At 27.1% G+C, this 22,733-nt stretch overlaps 1 protein-coding gene across 2 annotated transcripts in view; it reads right to left on the bottom strand.

Annotated features, from left to right (window-relative positions):
- Positions 1 to 22,733, bottom strand: part of LOC100167969 (protein eva-1 homolog C) — a 227,881-nt gene that overhangs the window by 16,792 nt on the left and 188,356 nt on the right. For both annotated transcript variants that reach the window (XM_001945599.5, XM_008185164.3), the window contains exons 3-4: positions 17,512 to 17,644; positions 614 to 763 (exon numbers count right to left, since the gene is read on the bottom strand). In XM_001945599.5, coding sequence (XP_001945634.2) covers positions 614 to 763; positions 17,512 to 17,644 — 283 coding nt within the window. The remainder of the gene's footprint in view (positions 1 to 613; positions 764 to 17,511; positions 17,645 to 22,733) is intronic.

The raw sequence follows: 22,733 nt of genomic DNA, 5'->3' as shown, positions 1-22,733 counted from the left end.
AAAATGAAGTCAGAACCCCATATACATACTACAATTATCAATGTTATATCGATCTATAGTAAAATATGTTTGTGTATCCAGTGGCCTGGCGAGCATATTTCAAACCCTAAGTATTTAAACAATGACCCACCCACTACTCCGTACTGCATAATATATCTTTTAAATTTTTATGAAAATTTAGAATTTTTTTGTTATAGGACGTCATCAATAATTTAGAACGATAAGAACACTAGAATAATTAACTATACATTCACCCGCAAAAATTTAAATAATAATAATAAAAAAAAAAAATAAATAGTGCTAGGAAATTGCATTAGGTACACGTCGTTCACCACGCCACTCTGTGTATCATGATCCAACTCTTAAGCGAAACAAAGTAACTTAAACAATGTAAGCAACGATCAAAACATTTTGGTAGCAATAACATGGGTACCTAGTCCTATATATAATGAGTATTCCACAGTTAAATAACACGTTTGCATCAAATGTTATAGTCAATCAAGGAGTTATTGGATTTTTTTTTTTAATAGCGCCGTTAAAAAGAGTAGGCTCTTTTTCGAGGAGTTGTGACAGTGTGGAAATAGACGAATGACAATAATTTTATGATATTTACTCTCTTCGGGAACGCCTTGTGGTTGCGGACACTGGATACTCTCGTACTCTGTCCGTCCGTAGCTCGCCGAGAACATGGCCAGCCGGGAATTCGGATTGCACTGCAAGTTGACCACCTCGTTTTCGCATGCCACTTTGCTCCTGAACTCGACTGTCAACAAATAAATGAAAATAATCGCCGTCAGAACTGGCCACACTATACGTATATAGGTATGATAATATAACGCGTTATCACCGCCGCAGGTGACGAAACCCGTTTATTGATTTTGGATTATTTGTGAAAAGTTAAGCGTCGAGAAAAGTGAAATAAATAATATTCTAAACGTGCTGCAGGAGACCTACGCGCCTGCTATATTGTTGTAGTCGTTTAAAACATTTTCTTTTTCAATGATATTAACCGCACTGTATGCGTATTATTGCACGTTGCACTATTCGCTACTGCGGAAACTGTCTTCAGTGTTTTAACTTATTTTATCTTTGAATAATATTTTACATAACTATGGTAATTTTTGAAGTTTAATTGAAAATTGTAATTTCTAAAAATGTTGTACTTACACCATTTTAGTATGAGGGAATGGTCGTTTAGAAAATTTGATTAGGAAAATAGAAATGTAAAAACATTATTCTTTTATTTTTATTCTTATAATTTAAAAAGTGGTAGGAAAACAATTTTTTCTGTTTAAAACCACACAGGTTTTATTTTTTTGGTTCAGTTGCTTAAAACAAAATGTTATAAAACTAACAACTATAGTTTATAATTGTATGAACATTTGAAATAGAACTTATTGTGTACCAAAGTTATATTTTTTTATCTTTGTTTTCATAGTACTTTCAACAAAATATAACAATAGTATAGGTACCAATTATTATTGATTCGGTTACTATACCTATACAATTTCATATGAATTTAATTAAGGGTTAAGCAAAATCAGCAAGAAAGTGTATTATATTTATGAAACTTCTGTAAATATTAGTTTTAACGATATAACTAAGTAATTAAAAGTCAATAAAAAAAGTAAGAATATCCTTTTTAATATTATACAAAATATAATTTTTATGTAAAGAAAAATGAAAACGTTACCTATGCATCATATGAAATAAATTATTTTTATAAATACATGTAATCTCGAAACAACAATTTTAAAACTGAATTGTAATATGTTAATCAATTTGAATAAATTGTGTAAGAGTAATTATATACTTGAATAAAAATATAGTTCTTATAATTATAGGATTGTACCACGTAAAAATATTCATACATGAACATTACAACTTTATTTTTAAAAATGTCGTGTAGTAGTTTTCTTTGGTATAAAATTTTTAAAATAAAATTGTATACACGTATTATTTTCTATTTACATAAAGTGACGAATAGGATCAAATTTAGTGTATACATTTGCGGTTGCTTACTCTCAATCATATTGATTTCAGTCACTGCGCCGCGACGAGCCACTCACATTTTATTGTATTGCCAATTTTAAATTAAATGAGAAGTGCCTACAATATTATGTCAAACTATCTTTATCTTCATTTGTGCGGCTTATTAATTGTGTTTTTTTTTTTTTTTTGTAATAATTTAAACAATTCCCAACATATTTTCAATCATAAATACAGTAGTAAGTTTGCTCACCTCCTATAATCATAAACTTAAAACGTTAACGATTGCGTGGAAAATGTATTGAAATGTTGATCGTTTTATTTTTATTTTCAAATGTGCCGTAAATCTTTTGAAACCTAAGAGTATACTTTAACTTTCATTCAATTGTTTCGAAGGAAAAAACGAATCCAGAAATAAAAGGGTTAAGTAAGTCAAAAACAAACAGTTGATTATAATGATTAATAGCCGGGTTCAACACAACATCCGAAAAAAAAAAACAATCGTTATTAGGTATATTATATTATTATTATATACAAAACAAAAAGAAACGTCATGGCACAGAGACTGTGCGGTGTTGGGCACTCGTCTCGCTACTTTCACCCCCGGGGCAATCCAGTGTCGTATTATTATTATAAATCATCGCATTTGAAAAACGAAACTGAGCTGGCTAGGTTTACTTTATGCGGTGTAGTTTATCCGGACGTTTTTCACGCTTTAAATGCACATACAATTTATATTTGTATATATAATACAAGTACCGAACCACGATTTTCGGGGTTTAATTCTCGCGGCATTTGAATGAAACGACGCGCAACGATATGATAATAACAATAATAATAATATCTTGAAATTTCCGACAACCCACGTCGACCATAACATTGTTAGGTATATGTATTTAATTCTTTTTTTTTTTTTGAGTGGTCACCTGTTGTTGTTAGCTAGACGGGTTGTCGGTATATTAACCATATTATCTTATCAGTATTCTGTTGGTATTTTAAATATTATAATTTCCGGCCTCTACGAGTTTGACCTTAACAATATACATTAACCACGGCAACAAGCTGCTGTTATCGTTGTCCGCAGTAACAAGTTACCAAACATGACTACCTATACTATACAGTTTGTCTCACCGTGTTTTTACTTGTACACTTATACGCCCACCTATTATTTAAACACCCACTTTCTACCGCAACCTATAAAACTTTCAATACTATTCGCTAATAAATAGCTCATCAGTTGAGTTCTATAAATTGCTTATTTTACATTTTTGAGAACAACAAAAAATCAAATATAATTCCATAAAATATAATAATTGAATTTCTCCAATACGGTTATATTTATATATAAAAAATGTAAAAAGTTATTGGCTGGGATAAACGACTCTATACGTGGGTAGTAGCTGAGCTAAACACATTTTCGCCAGTATCAGAGCATCTGGGTCAGTCCATGGGAGGATAAGCTTTTCCAAAACAAACAACCAAACTATATAGACAGGAATGAGTTTATAATAAGTTTTTTTCAGTTTTTGTGAGTTTAGTTTGTCAAAAAAAAAAAAAATTATCATAATATTAAACTAGTGTGCGTGTCTATACGATTTTCTGTATGCTTATACTCTTCGCGATTTGCTCAAATAATATTGAGAAGTTTTAAAAATTGACCGGTCAAAGTTTTGGTTTTTAATCAATTCAATAATTAAAATGTAGAAAAGTGACGAGAGTATGAGATTTCTAGAATCTTCTTAATCAATGCTGATGTATATAATATTATTATGTAGAAATGGCACAAAATCTTCACGTCACCCTTTAAAGGCACATATGGGTTTTTAAAGTCATGTTCCAGGTGTGTGTGTGTGTGTGTGTTTTTATGGGTGGCTTTTACTGGTTTGTCATTATTTTTTTTTACAGTATATATACTAATATCAAAACAACGTAAACCGTTTTGTCAGGCAATTGTTTGTGAATTGCTCTTTTCTTGAAGTTTCAATCACTAATACCTCTGACAACGGATTGTGTTCCTATATAAATAATACATTAGCTTGCGGCTGGGTTTTATTCGAATTTCTAATGAATAAAACTGCCACGGACAGCTCCGCGAGCACAACTACGCACTCCGATGACTCAAGTTTGCATATATAATTTGAATGTCCCATTTGAATGCCTCCCAGATCATAATAATAATAATAATAATAATAATAATAATACTAGTATGTGAATACGGTGAACAATAATAATTATTAAATCGTGTCAAATGAAAGTCTATAACGGTTCGATACACATTTATGTGTTAGATGTTCATTTGTTTTTCAACTACGCCAGTAAATGTTAAATACTATTTCACAGCATAACAATACCGGAGGTAGCAATACTGGCGGCGTTTTTCGATTAGACGGCATAAAATGTCGTCCATTTTCAATTGAATAACCTCATTTAAATATTATGTTTATCCATACCATGTGTTTAATGTATATTTACATTAGTTTTTATGAAATTGTGATTATTAAAATACTCCCTCATCTACTCGTCGAAATGCAGTTATATTTAGGGTCTTATACGGTGGGAAATTATATTGATTAATATAATTCATATCACGAAATATTTTAAATTCATTAAACCCAGGACCGGGGACAAACGGTCGACCATTATCACCTAATATAATATAATATTTCCGACGTCCCAAATTCAATAAAATAGCTCGTTAACACTTCTATCACTCTCCTAGCCATTATAATATTTTCCATAGACCAACACTCCATCCATTAACTATTATTAGTAACTATCAACAAAATAAATTTCAAATATGTTTAATGTTTATATAATAATTACTTCTGAGATGTACATTTAATATATTTTGGACACGCAGCAACAGTTCCAAGATTTTTTTTATTATGATTTAAGGGACATGGCGAAGCATTTAATTAAACACTTTACAATGTCTGGAAGATTTGTGTGTAATAATGTTATCATTTTGATCCTTACCTAAGGTCTTTTAGTGTAATACTCATAACTTAAATGTAAACGACCGTTTCTATAAAATGTTTTCTACCTGGCTGACGACGTGGTTAATTTTTTTGTTTTATGGACCTTGATTGACTCAAGTTAGAAAATTTACCATAACATGCAATTGAATACAGTATTTTAAAACACTTTTCTATATACAGATTTACAATTAGATAATATAGATAGTTATTAATTATTCACAAAAAAAATTTAATATTTTTAAATTTAAAACATTTTTTTTTTTTTATTTGACTCAACTTGGATTGTTCACTAAGTTTATTACTGAATAACTTGCACGTTTATTTTAGTATTTATCTCAATTTTCTAAACATCTCTCTTGAACAGCTTCGATTTTCTAAACTTGGCCAAGATTTATCATCCAGGTGTCGTCATTCAATAACGAACCTGCAAAATCGGAATAACTATAGCTAATTTATGTAAATTTTAATGGATTTCCTGTTTATATATTATTATATTATTAAAAATTTAATTTCTTTGGTAAAATTTTGGGGCTCGGGCTATACGTATGATATTATAATGTATATGTTTGGTCACTCGAAAGTTCTAATTCGTGGTTAACAGCACAATTGCCTCAAATAATATTTTATGTATGCACTTATAAACTAGTACAATACGAAATAAGATATAATGTTGACGTGAATTTACTTTAATCTTACAATATTATTCATCACTAATTTACAATAACTGTAATTTCAATAGATCGGAAATATTTGAGTTAATCTTGATCCAAGTTATTTTTCGATAATAGTTTATGAACGACGAGCAAAAAAACGAGCAGTATTTATTTATATTTGCTTTGGATGTTTATTTAAAATATTAAATGTTAACTGTTTAATTTACTATGCACAATACGACACTCGATAGGTATATATTCCGTACGAGTATTTAAATTTAATTTTTTTTTTGACAATACCCTTAATAATTTATAAACTAGAAAAAGAAATATTTGCAAGTTGTAAGTAATGACACTGATATTATATTTATATTTTACCTAATGTTATGCAATGGTTGGTCATTAACTACAGTGGTGCACAATTAGAGAAAAGGCCGTCTGATATAGTCGATAACATATTTTATATCTAAATTACTTGCTATAATAACATTACGGTTATGATGATGTATGACATAAATCATAAAAATTCACGTATCACACTCCGTTCAAAAATCATCTCGACTGTGTGGTTGGTAAATGGCAATCCTGGCGATTAAATTTCACGTTGTTTATTTTCCAGTAGCGTCTAACGTTGAGAGGGATAAAAAAAAGGATCGATTAAAAAGTTTGAAATTATGTGGGAGATGGATGAAACGGATAAGTTGAATGGGTTGTTTGACAAATGAGTATGTATAACTTTTATTTTATAACAATTTTTCGACGTCACACAGCAGCCAGGACAAAGGCGTTTTTGAAATTAAAAATAAATTATTTTTATACTAATAAATGGTTACATGCACAATAAGTTGTGTACAAATTAGTAAAAATAAATATTATTTTTCATCACAACTTTAGGTGTGGAAACAGTATGTCTGGAATTATGTAAAAAAAATACTTGTCAGTCATTTTTTTAAATTAAACGAAACAGTTATGCTATAGATTATTATTTATTGTTTTCACCAGGGCTCACATGCGAATAAAAAGTTTTGTACAGCTGGACGTATTAAACGTAGCAATTGAGTTTCTCGCGAGAATGTTATAATATATATATATATGTTGGAGAATACAATAGTATAAGCAGTGTACTTATACATTTATAATAATTAAATTCCTGAATACTCAAAGAAGGATTAAGAGCAGAGTCGGAGATAGAACTATGGACAAAGGGGTAAGGTGAATCGGAATTTAATCTCGAGTCTTTCCAATGGGTAGACACCCACAAAAATTTAGCCTTCCTATTTATATTTCTCTATTTCCATGAGTGTTTAAAAATTATAAATGAGAATATTATACTCATATTTATACATTTAAATTTACAGTTGTTTGGAACGTTGATAATCATATGTCGAGAAAACATTTTATTTTTTTTTCTCATTTGTATTTCAAAAATTTAAACACAAATAGAAACTTTGTTTCTAAAATGAGTGAAAAAGTCAAAAGTAGTTAAGTTTTAAAAAGTATCAAGATCAAATGACCAAATACATCAGGAGTACCCGCATAAAATAAGTTCAGTGGTTGCAAGAACAAATATGCAGTTTAGTAGGTACTCATGTTGATTTATCAATTTATTTTTATTACATTTTTATAATTTTTTTTAAAAGACTGGAAAAATGCATATTATCAAAAATATTTAAAACAATCAAAGCTTCAATAAATATTTCAAAAAAACTACTTTTTTTATTACATATTTTTTTGAATTAGTATGTTTTTTATGTTTAATATATGATGAAATATCAGATTCAAATGACAGTATTATCAATATAAATTAAAAACTTATCATACATTTATTTTTATTTTTATTAGTTTAATGACGTACCAGTCAATAATAATTTTTTCACCAACAAAAAAAAAAACGTTATGTAAGTTTAAAAATGAACTATGACGGTCATATATTATTGATTATTACATAAAATTCAGTGTAATAAACTTATAGGTACCTACTAATTAAAAATTAAAACTAAACTGATTTAATTTGTGTTAAGTAAAAAAAAACGAGTTGAAATCGTAATGGAATGTACAATGCACACAACATATTATATTATTATAGCTATAGTCTATAGAACTTAAATAAATTATGTGTTATACTTCAATGGTGCAGGTACTTATTTAAATAACACTATTATTAAAAAAATATATAATAATATATTATATATTTCGATACAATGGGTATATGACGTGTCAACCATTAATGAAATATGTGTCAAATAATGGTTATGTATATTTTCAAGTGATGACCAAAATAAATATGAGGTGTATTATTTACTAGGTAGGTACCCTAAACGTTTTGTTTGTACGTTTTGCACAGACGTTTTTGACATTTTCGATTGAAAATTGTCCCCGGTAACTGGTAAGACATTTGTGGCTAAACGAAATAAATCTCAAAGGCTTAAGTCAATAATTCAATATACCTCCCTTAACCTATGATAAAGTGGAGAAATTCAAGGAGAGTGGTATAGGTCAGCCACTTTATCATGGGACCAATGTCGTGGCGATACGCTTATGAGAATTTATAGATACCGTTGGACGTTCCGAACAAAATGTTTGGACCAGCTTAAGTATTGACATCGCAGGTTATAATTTACGGGTAATGTGATGCAAATAAACCTGTCGCATTTAAATAATGATACCATCCTGCAATGATGGGAAATTGCAGGTTTAAAGTTATTATATTCATATATTAATTAGGTTTGAAATGTTTGAACCGTGTATATATTATTGTGTATTTTGTGTAAGTATTTAAAACTATAAAATTTAGACTATAAATATCTATATTTAAATTTCACAGGATATTAATAAATATCACTTACTGATTCTATTTGTTTTATTAATTTATAGATACCGTTGCAGGACATTTGGACGTCCAGAAAAAAATGTTTAAACCAGCTCAATGATTGGCCGAACAGGTTATAATTTACGGGTAATGTGTGCAAATAAACTTGTCGTACCTACTTAAACAGCGATGGCGACCCGTAAAAGGAAATTACGGGTTAAAAATATTACACAATATGGAATAATAGGTTTGAGTCGTGTATATTGTATATCGAGTCTAAGCATATATTATATAAACTGTAAAATGTATAATACCTGCCTATAAATTACACAGTATATTTAATATTAGTTATTTATAAAAATATTATTATTTTTTTTTTTTTTTAAATTAAAATAGCATTTTTTTGAAGAGCTTTCATAAACGAATCGGAGAGTTAATTTTTTTGTATAATGTTTACAGGATATGGAGTCTAAAAGGAATCGCTTATAGACATATTTATTTGAATATTATTTCCTTGTATTTATATATTATAATTTCATGAAAATCGGATATGATAAACCGTAATATTGTTGTCTTGCAGTAATAAAAGATACTAAAAAAAAATCGCATAAAATCACAGTAAACTTTTTATCGTTGTAAATATAGTCGCGTTTTGTTTATAAACACTGAAACTGTCCAAGCATCTCATTTATGGCGACAAGGGGTTTACAGAAGACGGGGAAATGGTGATATTCAGTTTTAACTAAATTAATTCTGAGAGTAGGGAGGTAGGAAAACTTGGCGATAACTTGGTTGATAATCTTGCAATTCTACCAGCGCATATTTTACCATCCAACCGCCCGTGCCACCATCTCTGGCCAATATTATAGGTGAACGTTATAACACTCTCAATGCACATGGTTATAATAATGTAAATTATTCAACCAAAACCCGAAGTGTGTTTGCAGCTATCAACTATCCCCCTGTCCTATACAAGAGGTCGTATGTGTACAGAATGTAAGTTTATGTAAATCATGGACCCCAGTGGTGTGCCATTTGATTCGGATGAATAATGCTCGATAAGTTTTCCTCCTCGGTATGGAAAGGATGTCCGTCTTGCATAATTTTCTCGTCATAAAAAAACCAAATGGATAACACTACAATACATTTTACACATTATTATTTATTCATTAATATTATGTTATAGACAAATATCCGTTATTGTTTTAAAAATAATAACAATTTTACCAGTAATTAGTAATATTTAGATAGGTAAGAAATCGTTACGACGTATTGATGTTAAAACAATAAATAAAAATTTGTTTTCGAATTAATTCGACTTTGGGTAGTTTATTGGATTGTAATTTCTCGTTCAACTGTGATCAAAATATTGTTTAATCAAATTTATTTCGTGGAAAAATAAAACAATCCTATTATTATATTGTTCGATACAAAAATATATTAATTAATTAATCAAAGCGATACTATTATATAATGATGGGTAGGTTAGGGGTACCTATACAATTATTTATTTTGTTATCGAATTTGAATAATGGAGTTTAAACTTCCAATAACAAAGTACGAGTATCATAAGCTTGTTTTACAAAATAAAACCATGATAATAATATCATGTACTCTTCATAATCATGGTACTTACATTTTGTATTACGTATACCATGTCACGGTAAGTGTACATATTATACTGATACTTGTACAGATCTGAGAATTGAACTCGATGAAGTATTAATTAATGAAATCTACTTACCTAGGTAGATATAGTAAATTGTAATTTATAAATACTATGAATAACTCCATTACTGAATAAGCGTATTACGTATAACATTTCAATGTATAGTCTTAAATGGTATTTTTTTTAAACTCTCATCCAGTTATATATTGTATGAATACAATAAAATATAACATGTTTATTAATAATGTACTTACAATGATATCATATAGTACCTAAGTGTTTAGTGTATAACAATATAACTTGGTTGACTATTGAACATAATAATTCAACTGCTTTATCGGTACAATAATTGATTTATTATAAACACAATATTATTTAATGATATCTTTGGTGCACAATATTCTACGAGGTCATACTGTTGATACAATATTATGGTTTTGTTGAAATTAAAATATATAATTGACAATTAAACTATTTTGTAAGTATAATATATTTTGTGTGAATGTAAGTCAATAGTTATAATAATATTATCAGGTATTGTTATTGGATGTATTTTCCGTTTTAGTTATACATTTATAAACATAATATTCACTATACTATAGGTAAAGCGATGTTAATAATTATTGATTTAATTTTATTACTATCATAAATTACGTATAGGGAACACTGAATGTCCATAGAGTGTACTTACCATTACTTGTTTATTTTTGTAATTATTTCCTTATGGCATTTCATTATTGCCAATTATTGATTTTTTTTTAATGTTCTTTAAGTTTATTAAAACTTTGTACCATTTCCCAAGAGACTTGCTAGGTTTGCTTTATTTTATGATGTACTTTGCTCATTGAATTTTAATTTGGTAAAGGTAGGTCGTAGGTACTGCTAAAAATACGAGTATTATTGATGATAAAAAATTTGTGTTTTCATTCGGTGTGGCCTGTGAGTGATATTTCAAATATTGATTATATACGTTATCAATTACAATTAAGGTAAAGCATTACAACCATTATATTTAAGTAATGTGTCCATATATAAACTGAATCAATTAGAATTAATATAGGTACCTCTATATTGTTTCTAAAGTACAATGAAAACAAAATACCAACCAACGGACTAAATACATGAATTTCTAAGCCAACAAATCGAAGCAACTAACAAAAAACAAAATAGCATTTTTTCTTTTATAATACATTTATTTATGCAAATTAATTTAGGCATTAAGAACAATTGTTGTAAAAAACAAATAATAAATATTTTGAATTATTTTTTTAAATTAATTACATAATTCATCTTCTTGTTTGACGTATAGATTTTTGGACATTATATTTGAAAAAATTATAAATAATTGACTTATTCATATTTCTTATTTTTTTTTACTGGAATTACTGAAAAGTGAAACTGTTGCTCGATTTTCTGTTGTTCAACCATTTCTCATAATGAAGTATACGATTTAATACTTTATGAACGCCTAAAAGGTACGTGAAAACGATTGTCGTTTAACAAATTATTGTGTTACCAACACGCAACATCGATCGTATGGTAAAAAAACATTTTAAACTTTGAATGAAATAGGTATAATAGCTAGGGTTATTATATTAGCTTGTATAGTTGTATAAGAATTTGATGTAGTATCTTTGTATTAAAAATATTAACCATAGTTTTAAGTTAATTTCTAAATTTCCTATAATATTACAAAAAATAACAACTTACAGATTGGAAACAAAATTATGAGAAAATAGTAGGCAAGTATATTATGGTTACGTATTATTGACTGTACGTCGATTTATGAACTATTCGACTCAAATGAATTATAGTTAAAATTATAAAAATACAAATACAACTCTATCATATTGTGCTCAGGACCAATGCGAGCGAGGCGATACGAATGACCATTATCGTGTCATTGCAGTATTTTACTTTCTTTCACTCATACCTACAAAAAACATTTTTAAATTTAATTTTGCATCATGGGCCTCTGTACTTGTTATGGTTAAAAATAATACACGGAACAGCTTCATTAATTATTTGTAACACACTTTGTTAAATTAAATTTACAGACCGCGTACCGCACTTTACTGATTTGTCATTACTCGTAAGTTATTACACACTTTTATGACCAAAACCGATAGAACTACCCACAAGCACAACAAAATTTTAGTATAATATTTTACCTATATTAATTAATGTATATTTTTATTTACATGTTTGTCTATAATTTAAAATTGAAACAGAATGATGACAAGCACTGTGCATAGTTTTCTCACCTGTTCATCTTTATAACGAGGCAACATAAAATCAAAAATATTTCTCATAGAAATTATAAAGAAATATTTTGTATTTTTTTTCTAGAATCTAGACATTTAATTAATATAGTACTTATATGTTTACAAGATAATATTACATAATTATTTTTATTATTAACAAATATAATGTTCACAATTATATTTTTACACTTAAGTAGTATATGCAATAATAAAACAAATATATATATATTATATGTGCATAAATTATGAAGTTACTAGCATTACATTAATCTTAACTTTTATTTACAAGTAAAAGTTTGGATATATTTAAAACTTACTCAAATACAAAATAATAATATACTTAATTGCAATGAATTATTTTGCAAAGTCATTACTAAAACAAACGGTTTCATGATATTTATCCCAAAAATGACTGTGAATTTATGTTATTTATTATCTTTAAACGTCATGCATAATAGTCTCCTCAATTATTATTTTCATAAAAAATTCACAGTGTTATATTTTTTTATTGACTTTTGTTTCATTAGTGAGTAGTGACGTTGAAGGTCTCCCGTGTGATAAAATTACGAAATTACTGTAATTTTTTGTTTAATTAATATGACGAAGTCGTGTTGACAATTCAAATGTAAGAATTTAGACTATACATATTATATTATCATAAATAAATTTAAAAAAAAAAATGAACTATAAACTAGGTACATATTTTATTTCTATACATGAATACTGCAGTAACATGCGGTTGGTCACAGTTGCCGAAGACTGTCTAAAAAAATGAAAAAAATACGCAGTCGTTGTTTAAAATATATTATTATAAAAAGATGGATCGAGTATAATATTAAAATATTAGCTCTATGCTCAAAACGTATATAGGAACAGTGTCATATTATATTTTGATATTAATTTGACATTTCTTGTCAATCTTCGCGCTGTTTATTCACCTAATCGCCATACAATACAGTATACCTATAGGTAGTTTATATTTGTTTATTATTATATTTAAACCTTTTATCATTATTTAAATTTTTTCTCGTTGACAATAATTTAATATTTATGATCAATTTTTATCTATTTATTTGTTAGGTATCGATAGAATCAATAATAATATGGAATTTTTGATGGACAAAAAAATAAAATATAGTAATAGCATTGATTATGAAGAATATAACTATATAATAATAATAATAATAATAATAATAATAATAATAATAATAATAATAATTTATTTATAATGTATATCATAATTAATGGTAATAGATAGCTAGTAGCTAGTAGGTAGGTACATAATATTATCATCAATTGTAAAATCTATATAATATCTAGTTTTGTATCCATCTAATTTGACATCAAAATACATTTATAATATAATAGTTAATAATATGATTATTGATGAATATTAATATTTGACTTATATTGCTATTCTAAGACATAAAACATTAAATTGTGTTTAATGAACCTACCTATATAATTGTTATAACTGTGTATATAGGTGCCAGATACTTCGTACCTACGTGATAAATAAGTTGATTAAAATGTTCACGCATAAAAGTTATACCTAATATAGTTCGTTTTTTGATTATTTTTGAGAAATTTGTGATTTTTGTTTAGTATTTAAAATATTCTTTTCTAAACTATGTTGAATTTGAAACAAAACGCTTGTCAACTTTATTGCATTTGTACATAATTTATTTTTTTACACTAAAATTTTTATATTGCGCGTTTCGTTAAAAAGGTTCAGATGTGCTGCACGTGTGTACTTATACTGCAGTGACCCATTTCAGCTGTACAACAGTTTAATGTAAAAAATATTTATTTTTAATACATATATTATATTCCATACAAATGGCTGTCAAATAAGACATACCAAAAGGTTTATATTGTCCAAATTCCATAATAAACACGATAGGAGTAATTCAAATTACCACTGAAGCGCTTTAAAATACAATCAATCAATTAAAGACTTCAAAGTTTGTTTTAGATAAAGTGTATACTGCATAAACTGCATATGGTAATGTATTAGTAGGTATGTTAAAATATTTGGATTTTTTGATGGTATGTTTATCATAATAAAAGACTTCCATGAGTAAAATATGCGTTTATAATGTTTTTTAACAATATTTTTTTACTCGTAAAATTATTTAATTAACGCGGAATATGAGCGAATTTGGTACTTATATAGTAAAAACGTTCCTTATTTTAGTTATTTATACATTTATAATTTGTATTCAAAATGTAAATCATGTAAGTAAGTACATATAAATTGTAATTTAAAGTTACATAATTATTGATGATATAATATTCATTGAACAGTTTATAATATACCTATTATACTGTGTACATAAAATGGATCTCTAATCACATCCACCATAATAATATGAAAATTTCAAACGAAGAGTAATTGAGTTGATAGTAATAATTGACTTATTAATATGTATAATATGATTTAGGGATAAGCCTGTTATCTAATTGTACTATTTATTTAATGTTGTTCTAATTAATTTCATTTAGTATAGTTAAGTAAAAAAAATACAGAGTTTTTACTAATTTGTTGTACAATATAGAGATAGGATCAAGTGAGTAACCAATAACGGTTGATGTTTCGTTGAACCAAAACGTTTAAATATATATATTAATAAATAAAATAAAACAAACATTTATTTTAATACTGCCTATTAATAATAACTCTATACAAAGGTACGTAAATTATTATAAACATTTATTTTTTATTTTTCGATTGTTTATAATGTAATAATAATGGCATTCGTTGAATTGTTACCGCATAAGAAACGCATACCTACTTCCTATGCCACGTTATAATATTCGTTGCATTTTTTTTTTTTTATTCTTAATATTAAAACTGATATAATTATTATTAAATTTATGCTCTCTGTTATAGTATGAGCATAATAAATTTTAAGCTAACAGTATTAAAACAAGCGTAGTCATAAATCTGCGAATTGTGGCGTGGGTGGGTCGTAGGTTGAACGGGGGAGGGGGGGGGGTTGTTCCGTCCTGTGGAAAATGTTTATTATACGAGGCATAGATACACAGTTTTAACAATGATCCGATTACAAAACTTTTCGGGTTGAGCAAACGATAAAACGAAACATACATGCTTTATTTTTGCATAAATGTCACATATTATACGAGTGCAAGCAGTGGCACAGAGTTAAATTTGAATTCGTGCGGTTGTATGCAAGGCAAGGGAAGATGAAGTAAGGTAAGGCCAGGTAAGGTAAGGTACAGGTGAACCTCGTGCCCTTCGCACAACATCACCACCCCTCATCGCACCCTCTCATCACACCTAACCAGGAATTATTTCGTGTTGTTCAGTGTCCACCGAGTGAAAGTGTTGTTAAACGCCACTATAATATACCAATACCGAACGACAATGAATTTGGTAACATCAAAAATCGATTTGTTGAGTATTTCTCCTCGTTTGGAAACGTTATTTATTTGGTAAACACGAGTTTAAATGTAAACCTATAGTGGATGTTAAATATTTTAACGGCATATAAATTTTATTTGAAGAAATTAAATTCTAAAAAGTTGACATTTGCTACGGGTAAATTCGTTCGTAATCTCGTTATTATGCAATTATTATTATTTTTTAATTTGATCAGTTTTTTTTTGCCAATAATAATTACTAACAGCTGGGATTTATATAAATCTCATTAAAAAATATCAAAAACATTAATCTTATAAAATAATATATTCCTAGATATCGTGTCATGTTTTCATCATTAGATTAAAAATGTATAGGTACTTAAGTACGTTGCATATGAAATTAAAATCGATTAATAATTCGAAGAAAACATAATATTTTATGCTATTTTTATAAGTTTATGTTTCATTTATTTGATATTTTGATCGTTGTTGCGGGCGCGTGGTGGCAAATACTGTACGTCATATAATAAATTGTCATAATTTTTAAATCTAGTAAAGTAATTAGTAAAGCGATGTTATTTTTTTAATTTCGTTAAAATGAGTAGTATAATAATATTTACACGTTTATCAGTCGAGCGTGAGCCTCATAATAATAATTCATAATACTATGTATATTTAACTTACTATGATCGCTTGGTACAGCTTATCAGTTATCATAGGGCTATTGGGTATACATCAGTTTATTTCTTACAAGTAGATAAATCGTTTTGAACATTGGTCGCAAGCTACATTTGTGCACAGTTTAAGTTTTAATAACAAACTAGTTGAAAAAAATTATTACATAATTGTTGCGCTACGAGTTTGTCAAAACAGTTAATTAATTATTCAATTTCGAGAAAACAAAAATACGAACGGTTTAAATTTGGCGTACCTAATCTATTTTTCCTTAACTTTATCATCATTCAAAAATAAAGAAATTATTAAGAATACTCGAATTTCATCACTTTAGTTTGTATAACTGTTGTATAAGCCTCTTTAAATTTTCGATGTTGTTATAACGGCGATGACGTATAATAGCAATCTCTGAAGATGAATATTTGGCAATTGTTTTGAGTACCGGGCGTTACTAATAACTTTGTTTAAGTTTAATAAAACTATAAAAAAAACCAGTAAGTAGTTTATCTTGATAAATTAAATTTATGATTTGAGTTTATTTGTTTAAATTTAAATTATTCTTATTGCATATTTTATGTTGTATATTTTGTGAATACACGGGAATCGTTTTGTTTGTATGCTAAATATAATATTTAACTCAATAAAGGAATTATACCTTTGACACGATCTGTATATGAACAAATACAAATTAAATTTCATACGCATTGCACACTCTGTTTGACATATTTTTGTAATATGACCGAATAATAATTATTGTACAAATAATTCAACTGGCCCAATTCGCTTGTATAAATATTGAATATTGTGGTATATTATTGTCTACGTAATTTACAAACACGACGTTTTTATCCACAGCTCTAGACATAATATCACCTCGTTAACGTAACGTTTAATAATTTATATTTATATTTAATATATTATTACTATATTGCAAATTACATGTAAAAAAAATCTTTTAGATTGGTGTAAAACACACTTCTTACAAATTACTAGGATAACTTGCAATCGAGTTCCGTCGGATTTTACCAGCGGTAGAATGAAAGTAATTGAGTTATAGTTTAGTGCTACAATGTAGTTGAAAATTACTTACATGGTCGACATTTATAATCGACTTGAATGAACTTTGGGTGGCCTGGACAAGGATCGTATTTGCCCACAGATGGCTGAACTCTGCATTGCTGTTTTTTCTGACACGCCTCTACCACAGTCTGTAGCAGCGAATACTATAATAACATAACAATAAATTACCTCCATATCATAATTGAAACGTTTAAAACAGCATAGGGTGATCTGAAGAGGTGTTTTGTATTTGACGGGATTTGGGATATTGTTTTTTTAATATACAATTCGAAACCACCAAAACAGTGCCAAACTAAAATACACGTTCAACGTCTTTAAGATTGTATTGACATTACAATGTGATATGATTATATCAATTTATTTGCAAGTAGGCAATAGATTACAGTAGTAATATATCTGTATCAGTAGTATTAAATTTAAGTTCAATAATTTTATGGAGAAATAAATATATAATATATATAATATACTAATATGATAAATAATTCATGATGAATAATGTATATATTACAATAAACGTTTTAAAGTATTCATTTTAATTTCTCTCATAAAATATGAATATGACATTATAATAACATTATAGAGCATTAAATTAGACGTCATTGATCATATTCTTATTAATTATTAATGACGTAAATATATTTCGTTTATCACCGTGAATGTAATTTAAATTTGCTAATTTTCATAACTCGTAAGTATGACTACCTATTATACCTACAGTTTTAGTTAAATTGTTTATTTTCATATGTATAAAAAAAAGTAGTTTTCATTGAACGATATAAATTGTAGAGTTTTAAATCAATGCTACTGTACATTGTATATAATATTTATGCAATATTTTGGTAATGTCATAAATATATATTTCTATTTCACTTGCAGTTATGCAAACCTTTTAATCATCTACAAATGGAATTATTGAATTATTCGTCTGTTATTGTAACATAATCGTCATTCATTAAAAACGCTTGACCTGTAATTTACAAATTCACAATGCCTACGTATTGGTTTGCTCTTATCGAAACTATCCAGTCATATTTTGAATCCTCTTTCATCAATGGTAGTTGTATTATTTAGCTAGTATTGTAAGTAATTGTGTTACGATTATTGCATTTCATATTATAATTATAATCATATAAATTTTGTTTTTTTTTCATCCGTAGCTGTATAGACAAATTATGTATACGAAATTGCAATAGTGAAAAAGAATAAAATAAATATTCATTAATTATGAGGAACTTATTTTTATAATAGAAAAAATTTGAATATTATAGCATTTGTACATTGTAACGTTATTTTTTAAATTCGAAATCTTTTAATTCAATTTTTAAATACACTTTTATTTAATAGGAATTATTCAAATTTCTTTTTTATTTAACCGGGAAGTCACATTGAATAATATTAATGTATATTTCGCTTTTCTTCTTCCTTTATGTTATACCTCGAGAGGAGCTAGGAAAGTAGAGAATTTTTTTAATATCGTTTTGTCTATCATTATATCTTTTTGTTAAAATATAGTGACTCAAGCCTTTAAATTATTAATATTGACCTATGCATTTTCTAACCAGTGCAGTGACGCGTAATGCTAAATAATTTACTTTTAATTTTCAATTTTTCATATTTTAAAGAATCACATATAAAATAAAATAATATACAACTGTAAATAATATTGTAATAATATATTATATTATATTATTACATTATTATATTACATTATATTTAAGAAATAATTGGAAATATATATAAAATATATAAAAAAAAAACAATGAAATGTATCTTATTTGTTGTTTTTTTTTATCTTTTTAATCTATTAGCGTATAGCATAAACTATTTTACTTCCATTTTGTTATTTTTAGGTATGTATTATGGTGGAGAAAAGGATGAAAAATTCTTAAATAAATTTTCTTTGATTGTTCTAGTGTCTATAATGTTCTAAACCACTAAACTACATAATATAATATTATGTTTGAGCTTACAACATAAAACATCTACATTTTAAATTAAACGGTAATTTATATAAGTCATTTTTCAATTTTATCAGTAGGTAGTTTCCACGAGTGTAAGGAAAAACTACAATCAAATTGCAATCAAATGGTGAAATTTACACCATAAACTAATTAGGTACAGTGAGTTTAATCAAGACACAGTAGTTTAGATAAAGATATTAGATTTTATAGAAATATTGTAGTTTGAGCTTTAAAATTTAAAATACAATTTTACTTGTTTTCTCTTTTACTATAATTAATAAATTAGTTATCAAGTATTCTATAAATTTCAAACGCTGAATGCTCATTGCTTATCTTGGTTAATATGTCGGTGTATATTGTAAATAGATACTAAGTATATTTGTGGTATGTGCAAAAATCAAACATTATATTATATTTTTGTATTACTCTGGTTGGATGAATATTGCACTAAAATACCAAAATGACATTTTGACATTTCACTATAAGAAATGTGCCTGTTGATAAATCCTTGTGTTCAATAATATATGTAAAATATACATTGTACCTACGACATTTGCACACACACATTCACCTAAACTCGTGCATATGCCTATACAAAATACGATGTCGCGTCAAGTAAGCATTTCAAGGGGGTTTTCTAAGAAAATACTGACATCGATGTGTTGAAATAAATCTCAGGTCTGCTAAAAAAATAAAATACTGTGACGCAAAAAAAAGAGATTTTGTATTTTAAAGTTTAGTGTTTCGGATGACAGCTGAAATAAGTCTAGTTTTGTCCTGGATATTTGAAATGTTGCTATCTGCTTATAATAACAATAACGGTGCCTATAATTACTAAACTTGAAAATGTAGTTAACGAATATGTAGATGGTTTGATTAGCTCGATGTTTAAGAAAATATTTATTTTTTTCTGCAGATGGTCAGTGATCAGGCAGACATGCAGATAAACGGAGACATCGAGTGTTGTGCTTCGTAAATAAATCTGTTAGGCGTAAATGAGAGAGTCAGAAATAGTGAGAGTAGATAATACCATTTAAATTGGTATTAATATATTTTAATACACAAATTAAAAATTGCAATTTATTTACGATTAAATGAGCCATAAGGTATGTAAACGATACTATCTGTTTGACGCGACATTTCTCCAATCCTTTGATATAATATAATATACATGATTGATACATGATTCATCAACCATGCTCACAACTCTTTAATAGTTAAATTAACATTATAAACCAAAATAATGCATTTTTTTAACTTCCGATTTTTTAAGTATGCTTATAGAATACATTATTTTCGAATACTTGGGTTTTTATGCCAATTCAGGATTGTCTTGTGATAATAGAACTTCTTGTCCTCAACCGTCCCTGTACTTGAAATTATATAAATAGATGATTTTTTCAAAAATGTTCTATGTTGATATAGGATAATATTATATCTAAATCGATATTAGAACGATTTGTTTTCGAGTTATTTAAATGTATGTGCACTGTACAGTGTACACTAAAGATAATAGTCCTTTATAAAAGTTTGAAAAAAAAAATAGAAAATAGGTGTAATATTTAGTCAGCTGGTACTTATTATACTCGGACAGTTTTTACTAATCATAACACGTTCATAAAATAATATTAACTGATACAGTTTTCAAACCATCCTTATCCGAAATCTATATAATTATAATCTAAACCTATTATCATGGGTTATATAACTTTAAATTACAACTTAAAATATTTATTTAGATGCAACAACATTTTTAAAAAACCATCGGGAAACAATTAACTGTAAAAACGTTCTCATTAAAAAAAATGTGTACTGGACACTGATTAATTAGAACGAAGAAGTCTAAGTTGGCAGTTAAAAAATGTTTATTAAGCAGCCTAATCAACGATTCCAACAATCAGAATGCGAATGGATGTATACTTAAAGGGTAAAAGTGATAGAGGATGGTTGGTGAATCACTCTGTACAGTACATAACAGTAAGTTTTACACAGATCTAAAATATTTTTTTTATCTCTTGTGCAATTATGTAAACAAACTTCTCGAACATAATATTTAATTTTTACTCTTATCGTTTACCCCATTGTTTCATTGCATCGATTTTATCAACTAACGTGAATACACTTATATTTTACGACGGTAATTATGATGGTAATGATAAAAGCTGTGAAACAAAATTGAAAAAGTAAAAGATTTAGTTATTAAAAAAAAAAACTTTCGTAAATACTTGTTCGTCAACGCTAAATGGTAAAATGTTGTAATTTACAATTGTTCTCAAAAATGTTTGATTCAATATGAAATTATGAAATACAATTCACAATTTCTAGTAAACACGTTTAGTGTTTATTAAATTACAAATATAAACTATATAACTATACAAATTATATGATTTAAGAGTGTATTTAATGTACTTATTGTTTTAATTCGTATGTAGTGTAATATGGAATTAAGATATAAAACATTTTTTTTTATTCGATTCAACAAGTAAATAATATGTACAATTATTAATGACTATTTCATCTTAATAATTTACTGAGTCAATATATTTCTGTTATACAACTCAATTTATTATAAAAACCAACAGTAAGTATAAGGACGATTCTTTACTACGATGCCATTAAAATAATATATTTACTTAACATACTTATTACATACTCTGAAAGTATATGATCAGTGAATACGTTGTACAACATTAAGTTAACGCGTAATTAAAACTATAAATGTGTCAGCCAAAATTACGGAATAATACGTAGACGTTTATATTATATTGGACTTGGTGTGGTTATACTATGTAGGTATTTTATATTATTTAAGTTTCTACGTCAAAAACTTAATTTAATTTGATTTATTTATTTAGCACTTTATTTTATATGAAATATAGTAGAAAAAAGTTTGAAATTTATTAAAAATTTAAGTGAATTGACATATACACAAGAAAAATAACACATAAACTCATTAAACTTATTACTTATATATGATATAGATAGTTAATTAAAATATAACAACTGTGGTAAATGGTTTCTTTTAAATATGCATTAAGTTGTAATGGTAAACAATAGAACAATTGAAATAATTATATAACAGTTAATAAATTAAATACGTTTATTCATAATGAAATACTGTAGTTTGTATTATTTTGTGAGCGTTTCAAAAAGCTATGGAAACTATAACTTTGATCGTTAGCTGAACATAATAATTACAGAACACATAATAAGACTTTGGATTAGATCTCAATTAGTATTTAGCAATTGTTGTGAAATCTTTACTCATATA

The sequence above is a fragment of the Acyrthosiphon pisum genome, chromosome A2 (assembly GCF_005508785.2).
Source record: "Acyrthosiphon pisum isolate AL4f chromosome A2, pea_aphid_22Mar2018_4r6ur, whole genome shotgun sequence".
NCBI classification, from domain to species: Eukaryota; Metazoa; Arthropoda; class Insecta; order Hemiptera; family Aphididae; genus Acyrthosiphon; species Acyrthosiphon pisum.
The sequence above is the reverse complement of the archived record's forward strand: the minus strand, read 5'-3'. Positions and strand labels throughout refer to the sequence as shown.